The following is a 20497-nucleotide window of genomic DNA, read 5'->3' on the forward strand; positions in this document are numbered from 1 at the left end:
AATCGACCTATCCACATAATCTATTAAAACAGCTAAGAGTATGTTTGGATAGGAGGAAATTAAGAGAGAAAAAAAAAATATAAAAAAAAATAAAAATATTGAAAAAAAAAATTATAAAGAAAAATAAAAATATTTCTTCTTTTCTCTTATTTAAAAATAGAAAAAATTGAGAATAATGAAAATTGAGGATGGAGTATAATAAATAAGTGTTATTATTTATTTTCTATTCATTTTAGAGAGAAAATGAATAAAAATAAATAAAATTATTTTTTTATTCTTAAAATAATTTACTTTAATTTCAAATAAAAAATAATATATATATATATATTTTACTATTTCAAAAATATTTTTTTCTCTTTATTTTTCCTTTCAATAACCTTAAAAAAAATTTAATTATTTTTATTTTCTGTCTTTATTTTCCTCCCTTTATTTTCTTTCCTCTCTGACAAATTTCCCAAACATTCTATAAGTTTACAAATATGGTTTCCCCATTGATTATAACAGGTAAGAAGTTTCCAATATAGTATTGTTGCTTGTCCTAATTGGCAACTGCAGCAAGAAAGTGGACAAACGTGGATCAATAAAACGCTAAAATGGAAAATACGTGGGCCAATATAAGTGGAGGATTATAAAATCTAGTAGATGACACCTAAGCAACTATTTTTGGATGTCTCTATCATATCCTTGTCATATCAGCAGTCGTAAGCATCTAGCAAGCAAACAAACCACACCCATTCTGTTTGGCTGATCATATAAGAAATGATTGATAAGCTCTTCCTCTTCTTCACATATACGCAGTAGTTTTTGTTTTTCATGCACTGATCACCAAATCCTCTCTCTCTCTCTCTCTCTCTCTCTCTCTCTCTGGAGACCAGAATCAAACGCCTTCTCTCCCTTTCTCTGTCAGCGAAGGTCTTGGAATCTTGAATTTAAATCATATATAGTACTTTTTTTTTCCAATAAATCATATGTAGTTCTTGGATTAATGAAGAACTAGTTTTTTTTTTTATTTATTGAGAAAGGTAATTGTCGTTTTTCCTGCATTACGATAATCAAGTGCGCACTTTATTTTAAAATGTCATTTTTCGTTTGATCAGATTTGCTGGTTATTGCCTCTGTAAGTTTTCAGTACTGTGATTCATATTGTTTTCTTTTTTCAATTGTCTGATCCTTTCAGTTTAATATAATTTTATGTTGATTGATTTGAAAAAATGGATAATGACTCCAGGAATAATTTGAATCGTTAAACCAATCATCTTTTTAAATTACGTTCGTCGTTGGAGTATTGTAATAGGAACCCATATCATATAATTGATAGCGTGTCCGTTTGGTTGTTTCCGTTTTATTATTATTATTATTATTTTTATGTTTGTCTTGTTTGGAACAATGGGTAGTTAGAAAATCATGCATATTAGCCATTATGGTCGTCTTTAATGATTTGTTTTTGATTTTATCCAACCTCTGTATTTTACTCTGCAATGTGTTTATTAGAATGCGATCTGAATTGCTGATGAGTTCTATATGTTTGCTTGAATCAGGAAGTTGAAAAACTATTAGAACAGATAATTAAAGGTACAAAATGCTTGGGAATGGAGTTGTTGGAATCCTCTCAGAGTCTGTCAACAAGTGGGAAAGAAGGGTGCCTCTGACTCCATCACACTGCGCACGGCTTCTTCACAGTGGCAGGGATAAAACTGGGGTAGCTCGCATAATTGTGCAGCCATCCACTAAGCGAATCCATCATGATGCAATGTATGAGGATGTTGGCTGTGAAATATCGGAGGACTTGTCTGAGTGTGGTCTCATTCTGGGCATTAAACAACCGAAGGTGTTATTGATTCTCTGTTTTTTTTTTTTTTTTTCCTTTATCTTTTTTTTTTCATTTTTTTTTGGAAGTTTGACATAATTTTTTGGCTCTCGTGCAGCTGGAGATGATTCTTCCTGATAGAGCGTATGCCTTCTTTTCCCATACTCACAAGGCACAAAAAGAAAACATGCCTTTACTTGATAAGGTATATGTCTCCTCATTCACATCTTTTTAGATGGCAATAAATTGATGATTTTAATTTTGCTTGTTCCAACTTCTTTGCGCAATCTAGATCCTTGCTGAAAGGGTGTCGTTGTATGACTACGAACTTATCGTTGGGGACCATGGGAAAAGGTTGCTTGCTTTTGGAAAATATGCTGGCAGAGCAGGACTCGTTGATTTCTTGCATGGGTTGGGACAGCGTATGCTTCCCTCCTTATAATCCTTTTTCTGAATCTTTTATTTAATAATATGGTTTGATATCTCATTTTTGGCTTTTTCTGAATCTTTTTTTTGATAATATGGTTTGATATCTCATTTTTGGTAGAGGTTGGTGCAAATAATTGTGATCGCTAACTGCGTAACATATTATCTTCCTTCCTTATTCCTGTTCTTCCTAGCTTGTTTCGAAGAAAAATTGTGGTGGAATTATATTTTGCTTCTTGTTGTTCTATACTTTGGGCCTAACAGAGCATGTCTACGTGTTTATTGTCAAATTTTGTTTAATTATTTTAGAATGAGCATTCTCTTCTGCTATATTTGGAGTATACTGGCTGGAGCAGATCTACCCAGCATTTTTTCTTTAAATTTCAGGGTATCTGAGCCTTGGGTATTCGACGCCATTCCTCTCATTGGGTTCATCTTACATGTATTCTTCCTTGGCTGCTGCCAAAGCTGCAGTAATTTCTGTGGCTGAAGAGATATCAACTCTGGGATTGCCATCAGGAATCTGCCCATTAGTTTTCGTATTCACTGCTTCAGGAAATGGTATGGTAAATTGCAACTTTACATTCTGTTCTTCAACAATGCATGATGTTCCTACTTAATAAATTGGTACCATGAATATCGAAGATGTAGATTATGGTGCTAAAATGGCTATGATTACCATTAATTGCTTGATGATGTTAAGTACATTTTGTTTGTTACATGCTTTTGAGGAAACCTTTAACTTTCAATTACTTCTGGCAACAATTTCTAGATTTTTATGTTCATAGCTTTTATTTCGTTTTGCTTCAATTCTATACCTTGATTTCTATTTCAAATATTTAGCATTCTAAAGAAATAGAGTTCTTACATACATTACATGCTTTTTCTTTACAATTTTCCCCTATAGTTTCACAAGGCGCACAAGAGATTTTTAAGCTTCTGCCTCATACTTTTGTTGATCCAAGCAGACTTCCGGAACTATTTGCGCAAGTAAGTTCAAAAAAGCATTATTCCTGTATATGTATATCCAATTGAGGGGCTTTGCTATGATTGCACTATTTGATTCGCTAGTGGAAACTTTAATTAATTGTTGATAAAATGGGCCGGGTTCAACTCCATTCCAAAAGGTACCTTTTGGTGGGAGGATTACCCAAATCGTAGGACTTAACACATCCCCTCATATCTTAGGCTAGACATTTGGAATGTGAAGTTTGTAGGACTAAACATCTATTAGTGACCTAACATCGAGATTAGGATTGGTTGTGACTCTAATACCGTATTGATAAAATAGATCAGGCCTAACTCTTCAATTTTATCAACACTAATAAATACTGTCCTTCTTTCCCATTGGTTTAGTGTTATTTGTGCAAATGATAAAGTATACTTATCTCTCTTTAGAGTCAAAATCCCTTAACATTGTCTCAACATGATATCCATCCCAGCACATTCCTAGTTCTTTAATTATCATTTACCTTTTAATTTCCTGCTGCTAAACTTTGAAATCATGTATTGTTCCTGATCCTGGGAATTTCATTCTGCAATATTCTTCTGATGTTCATGGCACTTGCATTCATGTTTTTGCATAGGCCAAGGATCACAGTCCACCTTCAAGAACATTAAAGAGAGTATACCAAGTATATGGTTGTGTTGTGACTAGTCAAGACATGGTCAAACACATAGATCCTTCCAAAACATTTGATAGAGTAAGTAACTCGAGCAGATATCTATTTAGTTGTCAAACTACTTGATACTTTTCTGTTTGTTGCATGGCCTATCTACTTTTTTGAGATTGCAGATATATTAAAATAATTATTCTAATTTCAACATTTTCTTTACGTTTCAGGCTGACTATTATGCACATCCAGAACACTACAAACCTGTCTTCCATGAAAAAATAGCCCCATATGCATCTATTATTGGTATGTGATGTGTTTTGCTTTTAACATATTTTCAGGAAATTCATATGGAGATCTAATAATTAAAAATGAGTCTGTAAGATTATCTTCCAAGTTGACGTTGAATTCTCAGGCCTTAATTCTTCAAAAAAAAAAAAAAAGAACTTATGAATTTGGTATGAGAGCCCTCACATGTGCTTAAATATTGAGTCTAATTCATATGTAAGCTAGTATTTTTGTTCTTTTCAGTGTATGAATTCCTTTGTGCACATTTAGCAACTTCAAAATTGCATTTTTTATATTCTCTGTTATCACATAATAAATACCTTGGTATAAAAAAAAAAAGAAGCACACACTTCACTGTCAGCTGTGAAACTTTTAGGGCAAACTGTCTACTACATCTTCCTCTCCTTTCCCTTATTTATTTATTTATTTTTCACTTGAGTGCCATATTTTTTATTTGTCCTCTTGCAGTGAATTGCATGTACTGGGAGAAAAGATTTCCTCGGTTGTTGAGTACTCAGCAGCTTCAAGATCTAACAAGTAAAGGGTGCCCACTTGTTGGAATTGCTGATATAACTTGTGATATTGGAGGCTCTATAGAGTTTATTAACCAAACCACATCAATTGATAGTCCATTCTTCAGGTACAATGTTAGTGGCCTCTCATTCTTTGTGAAATGTACCCTATACTGACTGTTTTATTGTCTTATCCTTCACTTAGGAGGTTTTCTTTGGTTTCGCTGAATATAAGAGGGAGTTGGTCCAGCGTTTTAGCATTCTTGTTTGCTTGCATAAATATTGGTCTATAATTCAGCTAACTATATGTCAATTTAAGATCTCATTTTATCATAATTATGCATGAACAAGTGACCTTTTTTAAGTATATTTGTTTTCGTACTGAAACATATAAAAGATTATATCTACGAGAAAGATGGAATCTAACAACAAAAGGTTGAGAAATCTGCATTTTTAACAATATATATAGTTTCTTTCCATTAGTGGAATACAGTTGCATCATGTTAAAATCTAGCTTACAGGGTATGTTGTGTAAAAGGAGCAAGGGAAAGAATATGGGAAGCGATAAATTAGAAGTAGGGAACTATGATCCATCCCCTACCTTCCTATCTTCTTCTTCTTCTTCTTCTTCTTCTTCTTCTTTTTCTTTTTTTTTTTTTTTCTCAAAAGATAGAGACCAACCCTCGAATCACAACTGATAAAGAGAAATGGAAATTTTACTTCAATATTTCCCCTAAGGAGAAGAAACTATTATGGCCTGTGTGCTTGGACTGCGCATCTTAGCTGGTTTTAACGTGTTTTCTTGTTGGCATGTTTTATGTCCTAATTTCTTCCAGCAACAGAGTGCAAATTTTATCTCCCTCTTTTGTTGTTTATTTGTCTATACTGGTTGTCAGATACGATCCTTTAAAAGATTCATACCATCATGACATGGACGGTAATGGTGTGATTTGTTCTTCTGTTGATATTCTTCCTACACAATTTGCGAAGGAGGTTTGTTATTCTGACCCATTCTTTTAAAATCACAACCCTTCCTTTGTGTGTGATAGACCTAGGTTTCTATAACCTCTAATATAGTGTAACTAACTTTTATGGTGACATGAAATTTCCAATCATGAAAGGCTTCTCAACATTTTGGAGACATACTATCCCAGTTTATTGGCAGTCTGGCTTCTACAACTGACATTATCAAGCTACCTTCACATCTAAGGAGAGCGTGCATAGCCCATGGAGGGGAAATTACTCCATTGTTTGAATATATTCCGCGCATGCGAAACTCTGATACAGAGTAAGCTTAAGTTTCTGGTTCAAGTTTGTAATTCTATACCTTTTTATTGATATTCTTTATATGCACTGGCAATAATTATGACATGTCTAGAGAACCTAAACAACAAATATCAAGCATGGTAGTTTTTTTTTTTTTTTTTTTTTAAATCTAAGAATCCTAAGAATTATGAAATTTTTAGAATGTTAAATCTATGTTGGAATGAACATTTTAGAACCCATATTTACTTAAATCCATACATATCTTGAAAGCTAAACTTCACAGTTCAAAAACCAACTTGGTCCTCAGACACTTGAATTGGAGACAAAAAGAAGGAAGGAACATCCTGAGTTGGATGGGTTGAATTTTCACTTTTGGTTAACAAAAAGTTTCCACCAACCTTTAGCTAAAGATTATATGCAACTGGTCACGTTAATATTTTGTACGAGGATCAAGGAAGATACATGTATTTGTGATTTTTTTTTTTTACCTTTAACTAATTATTAAATTAGTTATGCATTTTGAATTTTCTTTAGTAACAAGCATGTGTGACCTTTCTTGATATGCAGAGATATGCCTGAAAATTCTGCAAATTCACACTCTAGCAAGAAGAAATTCAACATATTGGTAGGTTTCTCAGTCTTTCTAACATGTTATGCATTCCATACCAAACAATGCAAACTACTCTTTGTGTATTGGCCTTGTTAATTTTTTTGAGTTGTTTTATTATTGACCATTCATTTTATTTCTTGTTGTCCAGCAAACATTTTTTTCTCCAGTTCTGCTTATTTTTGTTATAATTGGCAGGTATCTCTGAGTGGACACCTATTTGATCAGTTTTTAATAAATGAGGCTTTGGATATTATTGAAAATGCTGGTGGTTCTTTTCACTTGGTTAAGTGTCAAGTGGGTCAAAGTGCTAACGCTACCTCATACTCAGAGCTTGAAGTAAGTTGACCTCTAGTTAAGTCTGATTTTGGAAGAATTCCATGTTTCAGTGAAAGTTATATGTTATAGACATAAAATTTTCAGCTTTCTTTGATTTACCCCTTGACTTATCTTTTAATTGCGGAAGAAAATTTGGAAATGTGGTAAAGGGTAACATGTGTGGCAATTGGGAGTTCATTTGTTAGGACAAACTACCACAAAGATAGCTCCCTATGATGTAGGAAGGATTCAAAGCTCCTCAAGATTGTTGAGTTTTTCGTTGAGTTGATCTTTTTAAGATTGATAAAACACACATTTTTCCTAAGTTGTTTCCCCAGCAATGTTGGTAAAATTGGCTGACCCCCGTAAAGATCAATGCCAGATCCTTTACTCTTTGATTTTTAAGGAATTATTGATTAGTTTCTATTTTGCATATCTTTTAAAATTAAGAAAACTGAAATTATTAATTTAATGTCTGTATCCAAGTTCAGAAGTTTAGGTTCAACCAGTTTTGGATTTCTGTAGAACTCACCATGAGTTGTTGTATTGCTTTGAACAGGTTGGTGCAGATGATAGGGAAGTTCTGGATCAAATTATTGATTCTTTAACTTCTCTTGCTAATTTAGATGAGAATCAAGGAGTTTTAGATAAAGAAGCAAATAAAATTTCCTTGAAGATTGGTAAAGTCCAAGAGAGTGGCATTAAGAAGGGCTGTGATAGAAAATGGAAGGCTGCAGTTCTGATTATCGGTGCAGGTCGCGTCTGTCATCCAGCTGCTGAGTTCTTAGCATCAATCGGAAACATTTCATCTCATGAGTGGTATAAAGCTTGCCTAGATACTGAATTTGAAGAGGAGAACGGTGTCCAAGTAATTGTTTCATCTCTCTACCTGAAGGATGCTGAAGAGGTATGATAATACTCTATACTTAACTTCAAATTCTATTGAGAGCACCATGGTTTACATTGCTTTGCAAACTCTTATGTGTGGATCTAGCATTAAAATTGAAAATGATAACAATATCTGATTTCATCTATGTCTGTTTATGTTTACCTTAAATGTGCTTGTTTCTTTTGCATTCAATATACAGTACTGATTCCTATGATTTGATCTGGCGCAGATTATCGATGGAATTCCCAATGCAACAGCAGTTCAACTTGATGTGATGGATCATGAAAGTCTTTGCAAGTATATTTCACAGGTAGTCCATGTATCATAAATTAGCTGCACTAATGCTTCAATTAACCATTTAGTAATCACCTTCAGATTTCAAACCATCAATATGGATAGATTTAGATGGATATTTGTCTTCCAGCAGGAACCTATAATGTAGTGCTAGCTGTCCAACTGAAATACTAGATGCTAGTTGTTGGCATGGCTGGAAAAGGTTCAAATAGCCATGATATGCTCAGAAATCTGCATCATAATCATCATAATATATTTCTCCTTTCTCCTGGATGACAAACATGGGCTGGATCATGGCTTTATGTTGTTCATGTTTTTTTGTCCTCATGCAGGTTGAGGTTGTTGTCAGCTTACTTCCCCCTAGTTGCCACATTATCATAGCAGATGCATGCATCAAGGTAGTCACCGCTTTCTTGATAATTTCAGTATTATAGCACTTTGGTTTCAACCTAGGAATAAACTGCGAATAAACCAATCTTGACACACAAATGATTTGGATTCTGATTTCTAACACTTAAGGTGTATTGCTCAACTTGCAATCTAGTAATTGGTAAGTTTGTTGAATAGTTGTTAAAAAAAAAAGAAAGAAGAAGAAAGAAGAAGAAGAAGAAGAAGAAAAAAGTTTCTCAACAAAATATTGAGATTCAGTATCATTTTCCAGTCTTTTTAAAATTCAAATATGTTTTTCATTTGTATGTTCTTCTAGCTAAGGACATAACTGTCTCTTGATTTCAGCTTAAAAAGCATCTCGTCACTGCTAGCTATGTTGATGATTCCATGTCAGCACTAGATGAAAGGGCAAAAGCAGCTGATATTACAATTCTTGGTGAGATGGGTTTGGACCCCGGAATAGGTAATTTTCCAACTGAAGTTGATCTGTTACTGTGATTTGCATTTTTCAAAATGAAATATATGCACAACCAAACCTAAACAGATGAAGGATATACTAATAATTACCTCATTCAAAGACAGTTAGAAGAGTAGTGAGTGTAATAAAAAATAAAAATGGAGGCCTTTATCTTTTTTTTTTTACTCCAAATGGCAACAAAAAGAAATGTATCAGTTTAAAGTATCAGATAACAAGTACTAGGTCCAGCCATTGAGGAGGCATTTCTAACCAAAACACATGTGACAAACAAGACTACTGAATACCAGATTTGGCAACCTCATGAGCTGTTTTGTTGTGCAGCCTCCTAACAAATAGAATTCCAGAGAGAACCTGTCTCATTAGTCTTTAGGGCTGTGCTTGGCCATTGAGTACCCGGAACTGAGCCCAAGAACTGAATTGGAATCTAAAAAGAACTAATATTGTAGGATTGAATCGAACTTATTTTAGTTTTGGTTCTTTAACACAACCTGGACTAAACCTAAAAAGATAGTATAGAATATATATATACATATATATATATATATGTATATATATATATATATTGTGGAAGAAAATATAAAAAGTCTTGGTATATTTCAAATGGCAACTAGTTTTAAAACCAAATGGCAATTCAAGTTTGATGTGCCATGGTAGAAATTGTATAAAATCTTTCCAAGAACTGTACCTGAACTCGAACCAAATTGGAAGCCAAGAATAAAAACCCGAATGGGAACTCAAATCAAAACATTGAAGAACCAAACTGAAACATAGAATAACCGAAATGGAGCCAAACAAAAAATTTAGCTATATTTGATTCAGTTTCGGCATGGTTTTAAATTGCGGTCGTGGCCGTGTTGCGGTCACGGTTGTGAGTAACAAAAACGGGGCCTATAACAATGGTAATGTAATGGTAACCGCCTGTCACTATGCAATTTTTTTTGAAAAGTTTGTAAAATTTATGAAATGAATAGATATTCAAAAATATAATTAAAACTAATACATAATACTAAATAATAAGCACAAATATATCAAATAAAGACATTAGATCCACCATTCTTATACTCATTAGTATTAATCAATTTAAAACCAAAATAACTACGAAAATAGTAAATAACTAACCTTATCACCACCAAAATGAGTGTTTAGAAGATTTTTTATTATCTTGACTCTGATCCTAGGATTAGGATGGGACTATGAGCATTGATCATTAGCTTAGGTTGTAAATTTACTTATAATGTGATTAGGTTATTTAACTTACTATGTAATTAGGTTGTAAACTTACTATTTAATTTAGAAAATCAATTTTAAAAGTTAATTTAACGATTATTTATTTTTCTTAAATATTATCTTGCTAAAGTCTAATCTAATTATTTTTGTATTTACCTAAACATGATTCAAAAATAGCTAAAAATTAGAAAAAAAAATTAATAATAACACACCCTCAATCTCCTTTGCTTTAAAACTACATTGTTTATTTGATGATTCATGCTTTTGAGTTAAAAAATTTGTAGAGAAATGAATGATTTCACTTGAATTGGTTGTGGAGAAAATTGAGAAAAATGGCTTAGTTACGTAGAGAGAATGAAAAGGTGTTAAAATGAATGAGCCAAGATAGTTTGTTGCCACAAAAAAGGTTCCTCTACTGTATTTCACATGAAAGAGGTAAAAAAAAAAAAAGAATTATTAGCCCAAAAAGTAATGGCCGTTACGACCCTTACATAACGGTCAATAATGGTTGTTACCTTTAAATAATGACCACACCTTTTACAGTTACAAATTCAAAAATCCATAAAATAACGGTGGTAACGGTAACAGTAAGCCAAAAAACCTTTAAAACCATGAATTTCGGTTCTTAACGAGAATCAGAACTGAACTAGACCCAAACACATCCAAACATCATTCTTAATGGATCATGTTTAACTATGAGGATGGTGCTTGTTTAAAATTGAAACAGTTTTCTACTCTCCTTGTTATCAGATTCAATCATCAATCAAAGTAGCAATGTCTTTGAGCAAAAAGAATGCCTTCTTTTTAAATGTCTTTTTAACACAGTAATACATGCTCTTTCATATCATAAAGCTCAACTAGAAAGTTAATGCCTTACAAAGTAATAACATTCAGAAAGTTTTGAACCTTTGCATTATAACTTGACTTTAATTATTTTTATCATGCTGCAGAAATTCTTTTAATGTCTTTTATTTGTTCTATGTGCGCTTATTTTTTTAATATCCAATTATCTTCTGCTGGAATTTGCATAATAATGTACCAATGCTGTAGAACTTAAAAATTTTACATGGGTGCTTCAGATCACATGCTGGCAATGAAGATGATCAACCAGGCGCATGTTCGGAAAGGCATAATAAAGTCTTTTACTTCTTACTGTGGGGCACTTCCATCTCCTGCCGCTGCGAATAATCCGCTAGCATATAAGTTCAGGTATTTCCTGGAACTGATATTCAATTAATCATCTATTTGAGAAGGCTTATCATCTATTTGACAAGGCTTTCTTGAGAATTTATATGGGTTTTGTTTGTTTCCTTCTTCCTTACTTATTATTTATTTTCATCTGGATGAAGAGAACAATGTCCTGAGAATGTACGATTTTGGATATGAATTGTTAACCGTAAACTGCAAATTATACTTTTAACCAGTGACTCAACCGACTTGTTGTGCTTCAGCAACCGTGCCTTTAATATTCCATTTGTCCAGCTATCTTAGTTTACCCTTCTCATTTTTGCTGTTCATTTGATAATGGGTTGCAAGACCCAAGATTCTTTCGACACATTTCAATACTAAAAGAAACAATTGAAGCTTATGTATCATGAAGATTCTTGTAACCATATGTATCATGAAGATTCTTGTAACCAGTTTATGTGTTTTAAATGTTATTTCTATAAATTTGGGGCTTCCAATGCTTCTTGTTTTCTTTGTCCCATTCTAGTAGAGGTTTTGTTAACCTCAGAAGGAAGGATTTGAATCATTCACTAAATTATATGTATATTTTTTAAAATGAATGAAAGACTTTGCATTTCTCACAATTCTATCTAGTAGAGACCAAAAAAAATAAAAATAAAAATAAAAATAAAAATAAAATTATCCTGATATCTCTCCCTTTGGTGTTCAGTGTATTCTTCCTTCTCTATGTATACTCTCATTTGCCTTTCCAGTTGGTACATTTTTTCCCCATTTGTTGTGTACATTGCCAAAATTCCTGAATGCATTTCAGGAACGAGCATATCTCCAACATCTGCTCATAGATAAGTTGTTTAATAACTATATGATGTTGCTGCTGAATATTTTAGTTTTTAATACCTCTAGCATTTAGTTCTAGAACAGGTTGATGAGAGTTATCAAAGTAAGAGTTTTAGGCCGGACTACCCTATACTCCCACAAGCATGAGGACCCTACCATGAGGGAACCGCAATTGAAGTTAGGACTTAGGAGGAGGGAGTATAGGCAGTCTTATTTTACAATTTTTAATTACTAAATGTGTTTTTTACTTGGTCAGTTGGAGTCCTGCTGGAGCCATCCGAAGTGGGCGCAATCCTGCCATCTATAAATCTCATGGTGAAATTGTACATGTTGATGGTAAGCTGTCTGCGTTCAGGAAAAGTGGCAAATCCAAATGACACAGTTTGCTGTTTCCTACTATATTCCAACACTTGATTTTTTGCTCTTTGCACATATCTCAAAAGCTTTGCTTTATCTTATAGCCCGAATTCTAGATTATTTTTTACACTTTCATAATGCGTTTTTACATTGATCTCAAGTGATGCTGATGTGTTGTGGCTGCTATCATGTTACAAGGAAATATTGATAAGGATTTTAAAAGTGTGCCTGACTGTTATTGCTTTGTGATTTCTGCTTCACTTTATGGTACAAATTGCAGGTGATAGTCTTTATGATTCAGCTGTCAAAGTTCGGATACCTGATCTTCCAGCTTTTGCATTAGAATGTCTTCCAAATCGTAACTCTTTGGTTTATGGCAAAGTTTATGGAATACAAGATGAGGCATCAACCATCTTTCGTGGAACCCTCCGTTATGAAGGCATGACTTGTTTTTACACTCCCTAATAATGCTGCTATTAAGGCCAAGACTGAAAAAAAATCAGTGTTTCTGTTGGTTCAGACTTTGCAATTTTGTCTTATAAATGGAATGAATGTTTCTAATAATATATGATCAATATAAATATTATTGGCTGCTAGTTAAATTAGAATATAATATATTCCCTGTTTTGGAACTTATTCACCAATTTTTTGTGAAGGCTTTGGGGAAATAATGGGCACACTTGCAAGAATTGGTCTCTTTAATACTGAATCTCATCCAGTTCTTAGATGTGAACAAAGACCGACATTCAAAACATTCCTTTGTGAACTACTCAAATTTGATGGTCAAAATCTGGATGGAGTTCTGTTAGGAGAACAGGAGATAACTGAAAAGATTGTCACACTTGGACATTGCAAGGAAAAGGGGACTGCAGTAAAAGCAGCCAAAACTATAATGTAAGTTACACATCTGCTTAAGAAATTTAACAGTAAGCAGTTTATGCCCGAGTAAATCAGGAAATGGATGCCTGAGTAAATCAGGAAATGGATATAATAGGATCTCTAATATATTTATGGCCATTAGTTTGTTTCTTGCTAAATTTGTCTACATGACGTATAGCTGTATTCAAGTATCTAAAATTAATTTTTCATTTGGATTAGATTTTTGGGATTTCATGAAGAGACAGAAATCCCTGCCTCCTGCCAAAGTGCATTTGATGTTACCTGTTTCCGTATGGAAGAAAGGTTGGTGTATTCCAGTGCAGAACAGGTATATTTCCTTGCCAGTAAATACGTACACAGCATTATATCATTTATTTATCATTGTTATTAGAAGCATTTGGATGTATGTTCCACTCAATCAGTGACTGGAAAGAGATGTTCTTCTTCTTGATGGTAATATGGTTTGGTTGAGGTCAAGATAAGCAACTGACAGGCATATTTCAGACTTTCAAGTTTCCTGTCATTGCAGAGAAAGAAATTTGTATTTCTTCATTCTTCTTATGTAACCCTTTTCTAGTGGTTGGAAAAGAGTTTCCAATCATGCCACATTAAACTTTGTTAGTGCATCATCATAAATGACATTTTAATAAGAAATTTACATGGTATATTTCATTTACTAATAGTAAAGTTATTAATTATTGCCAATGTGCTTCATTCATTAATAGGAAAGCAAAGTTATTAATTATTGCCACTTGCATAATTTATGGTCAGGATATGGTGCTCTTGCATCATGAAATTGAGGTAGAATTCCCTGATGGCCAACATAATGAGTATCATAGAGGCACTTTATTGGAATTTGGGACAACAAAGAATGGGAAAACTATTACATCAATGGCTCTTACCGTTGGTATTCCAGCAGCCATTGGTGCTCTGGTAATTGTTTTATACACTCTTAATTCCATACCATTCCTTTTGGCAAAATGCTTTAATTTAAAGACTATTTCAATTTGTTGCAGCTCTTACTAGAGAACAAGATCAAGACAAGGGGTGTTCTAAGGCCTATTGAACCTGAAGTATATGTGCCAGGTATTCCAAATTCACTACTAAACAAGTTTTCCCATTTTGTTGGCATTGCAGGATACGTAACATGTAACACTGAATAATAGTATCAGAAGATAATACGCTTTTTGTGGTTTTGCAGCCCTGGATATTTTACAAGCTCTTGGCATTAAGTTGATAGAGAAGATCGATTGACCTCGCGCTCATTCTTCACATAAAAAATCTACACAAGTCTCAAACAATGACCAGTCCTCAAGCCTGGAATAGATAATTAAAGAGATTGGGAAGCCATTGCATGTTGGCATGAGCCATGCAACACCTATCTATATATATAAATTTATATGTACCTGTGTTTTTTTTCCCCGTATAGCTGTGGTTTGTTCATTGTCCATGTCTTAAGATACAACGACTTTGTGAATAATGGAATGGTAAGGCTTCTACTTTAATAGCATTCCATTGTTACACATTATTCCAATAAAAATGAGGCGAGATTTGTAAACTTGTCATCTGTGGGTGTACAAATTGTCAACCAGTTAAAATTGCTAATCGGTAAATTATTAAATACGTTCGGTACACCATTTTTATAGTGCACTAGTAGTCATACCTTGAATTTACTAATCACTCGTAAAAAAAAAAAATAGTTATACCTTGAACTTCAAGAAGTATGAAATCCACCCTTTAACCTTGATAATCACGAGGTGGTTTCTCATAGTCAGTGGCCCCCGTCATGCCTAATCATGCGATCTTTTGTCATGCTCTGAACTCGTTAATTGGGTTTACAAGCAGTGTCTACTCTTCTCAAACGACCCTGAAGACTGATCTTCCACACTTTCAATTGACGTGCATGCCATCTACGATGATTCAAGATTTGAACATTCATCCCATCTCAACGTATCTCCATCTCATTTTTCATAGTTGGATTTCACAGCTAGTACTCTTTCTATTTCTAACTTGATAAATCCAGGCATAACGTAACAATATCAATTCCTGACCATACCCTTAAAATCTATGACCAGAACAAAAAGCTTTTGGAGGATACGAGCATGACATAACTTCCCAAAGGAAAAATAAATAAATTAAAATAAAATAAAATAAAAAAGGAAGGGCCACATGGTATTCTGTCCATTGGCAATTTAGTGTCCTAGATCTCCTCAACATGCCTCAAAAGTAAGAAAAATATACAAGATCGTCACTTCACTACTAATACTATAATTCAGATGCTGCTATTGCTCATTCACCAGAAGCTTATTTCGCTGGTCTCCTTACAGTTGTATTCCCAAAAGCCTCTACAGTCTACACCATAAGGTCAGCTTCGTCGGCAGCATGCATTTCAATGTTCCAGGCATAAGAATCAATTATAGCATATCAACGAATAGATGATACTTTTGCGAATTGTTCTGAAATCATTTAAAACTAAGAAATCAACGAAATTAGTCGTTCCTCTACTTGTTCCCAGTTATGAACTATAGAGACCAAGGGATGCTGATGAACTGAATCACTCTTGCTCCAAGGATATGAGTTCTCATAATCAAAAAGCAGAACCCTGATTCCAACTTGAGCACATTCGATGGCATATCTTGGGTTATCATCAATCAGCACTGTTGCACCTAAGGACCTGCCATCAAGAGCTACTCAATTAATTCATAAGAGTAACAGATTAGATGTCATGAGAACAATCAAACATACTACAAAGTTTTAACAGACATGCCTGCATATTTCTGACTTAGGTCTGGACTCTCCATCCAGAGCAAAGTGGTTGCCAAAGTGTATCTCTTGAAATACTCCTGGATAGTGCTTCTCTATCCACTCAATTGTGTGATCCTTGATAATATTCTGCCGAGACCTATTCATAACAAGTCAGAAGAAAAGCTCAAATGATTCCCAAATTCAATTACTGTACACGATAAAAAGTGATAAGCTGGGAATACATACGTTACAACAGACAGTTTACAAAGTCTTGACAACTTATGAAGCGCCTGCTGAGCACCAGGGATTGGGTAGATCCCAGATTTGAAATATGGTGTCTTAAAGAACTCATGGACACGAGCATTGGCTGCAAATCTCCCACAACCAAAATCATGGTACAGTGATCCTCTAATTCAATTAGACAAAATCCAAGCAGTTTTTTACTTCCAGAACAACAATTCAGGCTAACATGTATTCCTCTATCTTGGAAATTATTTCATTTTAAATTTGAACATTGAGAAATATTCAAACTGAAAGTCACATGGTAAGGTTGAACATCCACACGATAGAAAGAACAAACCCTTTGAAGTTTCCAAAACTGCACTTTGGAATTTTACACGTTGTTTGGAAGGAGGTAAAGTAAGATTTTTTTTTTTTAAGTAAAATTTTTTAAAGTAAAGTTTTTTATATTTTTAAAATAATTTTTTATCGGTTGAGAGAAATGGAAATTCTTTAAGGCATTTGAAGGTTTTAAAGAAAAAAAAAAAAACCTTCTCAATCCACCAATTTGGTGGGTTAGAAATGGAGGTTTTTGGAAGTTTTCAAAAACCTCCAAAAACCTTACTTTAAACACTACATGTTCTTTAAAAAACTACATGTTCTCCCCAACACATATCCAAGGTTTTGAAACCTTGAAAAACCTCTTGTTACTTAGTAGGAGTTACTCAAGTTACAAGACTTATTTTCACATACGCGCATCTTATTTGAGAGAATCCACAAAGATTACTCCATTACTTCTGAGTTTTGACACAGCTACTAAAAGCCAGACCACAACTTCTAAATGAACCTTTTCTCTGAGAAACAGCTCAAAACAAAGAAAAATAATACAGTCAACAATATTAATGTGTCTCAGTAGCAAGACCATCAGTCTGAATTTTCATCAGAAAAACTTCAGGAATTTCATACAAAAATGTACATTTAAAGGGACTAAATGATTCATTGCATGGCAAACTAAAATTTAGCATTATAAAGGACTTCTGGCTATACCTTCATCACGGGAACAGTTCCATATCTGCAACAACAATAGAGTACACATCAGAATAGAAATAAAAGAAATGTGTTTTTTTCCCAATAAAAAAATATTAAAAGGACAACAATTGTAGTACTCAGGCATTCAGCACGCATAATGTGTTAATTTAACATGGTATAATACAATCCAGGAGCAAAATTAAAATGTCTAGAATGCAATTTCCAAATAACAGAAGGGTACAAATTAAATAATTTTTGACACTACAAGAAGAGTTCATATTGAAAATGTCTACAACATTATTTCGACATGCAAAAAGCAAACTTTGCATTGAACTAAGTGAATATCATCACATCTACATGCCATGCTGAAGGCATCAAAGGAGAAACCATAGCACTAATTCACTTGATGAAGCAACCCAAAGACCAGGCAAAAGTTTCTGGGAATCCAACTTAACTCGAAGAGCAGACAGCTATATTCAATGAGGCAAGCCACTAAGGCCAGGCCAGGCCGGCCCAATACACAGACCTGATATAGGATAAAGAGCAAGCCTCAAGCATCTTTCACAGCAAATAGGTCAAAGAAGATATGTCAAACAATAATTACTCTCCAAAATTGGTCATACATGAAACTGCATTTTTTTTTTAGTTTATCCGCTACCTGATTTCTGATTATTTTAAATTTCATTGGCAAGTGCCTGACTCTGGAAGAATATATGCTTGTTGATGCAATGATAAAATTTTTGAAAATTTGACTTTATCGTTTCAAAGATTAGGTCAAGAGTCCAGTCTGACCCCAGCAAAGTAAAAAATTTTATCATGATACTACTGTTTATGGACACAATAAAGCTGTAAATGCAATACCTTGGAGAACTCGTAAACATAGTACTCTGATACTGAATGATTGGAAGAGTACCGATCAGCAATAAATCTGTTCAAAGCCGATACAAAGTTCCCAAGAACTGCTCACATCAAAGCAGAAGAAAAATAAGCAAATAATGAATCAGAAAAAGGAAGCCAGAAAACAGAACTTCAAGTGAATATAAAATGAGAGGCTATATGATTATGCAAATCATGCTTGGTCAGCAAATGACCAGAAACAATGGAGTGCAACATCACCACCAGAGAGCAACCGATGGTGTCAAAGTTAAATATTAATTTCCCAAAATTGTTAACTGCACAACTTTCACTACAGCCATACGGCTTTAACAAAAGACCTCGTGTTTGATAGAATTATTTCATGAATTTCGCACAAAACCTTCACCAGATAAGACTTGCAATTTAACATCTTTCTTTTCAACGCACTTTAAATTGGAAGACAGACCAAGAATTAGAAACCCAAAAACAAATGATGAGTAGGGAAAATATTGCTAAGATTTGTAATATACCCTCATCAACATCAACTGCCACGGCAATTTTTCCAGTAAGAGGGTAGTCAGGGAAGCGAAAAAGCTTTCCACCTTGACAAGTCCCGTGACCATTTATGTATCGAGCACTATTGCTGCTGCTGCTGCTATCTTCCAGTCGAGTCTCGAGATCACGCACTAGTTGATGGTGGGGAGCGGCAAATGCACGAGGCCTCCTTTCATTCCCGGTTTCGTGAGAGTCAAAGCAGCCTCTCAGCGTCAATCCAACACCGCCGCCCCTGTTTATCCTAAAACCAGAAATAGCACTAGTAGTATTGTCAATGGAAACAGTATTGATCTTAGAATAAGGAACAATTGACGAGGAAGACGTAGCCGGCTGAGTTAGATTGTGAAATCCCTTGAAGAAAGAATCGTTAGGGGTTACATAAGCCATGATCAGAGCTCTATAATGATGGCAGTGACGGTGATGATTTAGGGTAGATAAATGGTTAAAGAACAAACGGAAGGTGCTTTGCTTCTTTAACATAACTAATTAATAGCACTCACATACCACCATTAACACACAAAATCCACTAACTAAAAATGCTATCTAATAATCTAATCTCCAAATTACAGGGAAAAGATCAAGAAGCCGCCACGAAAAAACCTAATAATCCCCCAGAAAATTACAAGAAATCAGACACCGATAAAGAATAAAAAAAACGAATATATATATATTAAAAAGATGAAAAAGGTCAAAACAACACGGAAATTAACGTAGAAATCTGGAATATCCCTCACCAGCCACCACTCTTTGGATACGCAAACAAGAATCAATAGTCCTAAATGTTTTAAAAGAATTAAAATTGAAAACCCTAATAATAATTTTGGATGGGAATCGAGAATATGTGAAAATAATTCATCAAATTCTAAAAAATAAAAAAAAAAATGATCAGGAGAAGCAAAAGGGTGGGTGAGTTGCGGTGGGGGAATCAGTTCCTTTCCGTTACTGAGTGACCTCGCCGCAAGGGTTTGGTTTGTAAACCCAATTATAGAAGAAGATTAAGCTGTATTAATCAAAGTAATTAATGGTTAAGGCGAGCATTCTGCCTCTGTTTCCTGTTTTCTCTCTCTTCCACAGTAACCATAGGCATTACAAAAATTGAAAAATTTGCTCCTTTTTCTCTTTCTTTTTTAGCCTGTCTATTCTATTCTATATAATTTTCTCATTGCCACACAAACTGGAGAAGAAAGCATCAGAATTTCTTGAGGTTCTTTTTTTAATGGAAATCCAAATTATTATAATCATTGCAAAGTTTTTTTTTGAATTTTTCTTTTTATACCAAAAATGAATTAATTATTTGAAATTAAATACATTTCAATCTTTTTCAAAGGGTTGCTAAATTTATCCCTTCTTCTTTCTACAAAAAGTTTCTTGTCATTGTCAAAGACATGTGTTCCACAATAAGGACCTGTTTAGTAGATGTTGAATACAGCTATATCTGATAATTACTACTGATAATGGATAACTAAGTAAGTTGTGATATTTAAAATAATTAATAAAAATATATATTATATTATTTATTTTATTATTAAAATAAATAAAAAATTATTTTTAAAAGTATAATTTTTTTAATGCATATATATAGATTTCTATAGTATAAAAAATAAACAGGAAAAGTAGTTTAATTATTATTTATATTTTTTTATATTTATATATTATTTTTTATAATAATAAATAATTTATTGATACAAAATGTCACGATTCAACCTATAGGTCGGATC

The 20497-nt window shown here is 33.7% G+C and overlaps 2 protein-coding genes across 2 annotated transcripts; one reads left to right on the top strand and one right to left on the bottom strand.

Moving 5' to 3' along the window:
- Positions 1 to 755: 755 nt before the first annotated feature.
- Positions 756 to 14934, top strand: LOC110636543 (alpha-aminoadipic semialdehyde synthase). The gene is made up of 25 exons (XM_058129806.1): positions 756 to 912; positions 1539 to 1828; positions 1926 to 2012; positions 2100 to 2229; positions 2621 to 2794; positions 3141 to 3223; positions 3820 to 3936; positions 4077 to 4152; positions 4603 to 4774; positions 5543 to 5639; positions 5768 to 5934; positions 6480 to 6537; positions 6718 to 6858; positions 7397 to 7744; positions 7956 to 8036; positions 8353 to 8418; positions 8756 to 8873; positions 11195 to 11324; positions 12397 to 12476; positions 12778 to 12936; positions 13154 to 13391; positions 13596 to 13704; positions 14148 to 14309; positions 14393 to 14462; positions 14578 to 14934. Exons 2-25 carry the CDS (start codon positions 1580 to 1582, stop codon positions 14628 to 14630), a joined length of 3165 nt encoding a protein of 1054 aa, XP_057985789.1. The 5' UTR covers positions 756 to 912; positions 1539 to 1579; the 3' UTR covers positions 14631 to 14934.
- A 421-nt stretch (positions 14935 to 15355) lies between these two features.
- On the bottom strand, positions 15356 to 20047 carry LOC110636545 (uncharacterized). Its single transcript, XM_021786298.2, has 6 exons — positions 18755 to 20047; positions 18231 to 18328; positions 17388 to 17412; positions 16368 to 16488; positions 16144 to 16278; positions 15356 to 16050 (listed from the first exon to the last, which is right to left on the bottom strand). The coding sequence occupies exons 1-6, from the start codon at positions 19257 to 19259 to the stop codon at positions 15849 to 15851; spliced, it is 1086 nt and encodes a 361-aa protein (XP_021641990.2). The 5' UTR covers positions 19260 to 20047; the 3' UTR covers positions 15356 to 15848.
- Positions 20048 to 20497: the final 450 nt, after the last annotated feature.

This window comes from Hevea brasiliensis, chromosome 11 (genome assembly GCF_030052815.1).
Source record: "Hevea brasiliensis isolate MT/VB/25A 57/8 chromosome 11, ASM3005281v1, whole genome shotgun sequence".
NCBI classification, from domain to species: Eukaryota; Viridiplantae; Streptophyta; class Magnoliopsida; order Malpighiales; family Euphorbiaceae; genus Hevea; species Hevea brasiliensis.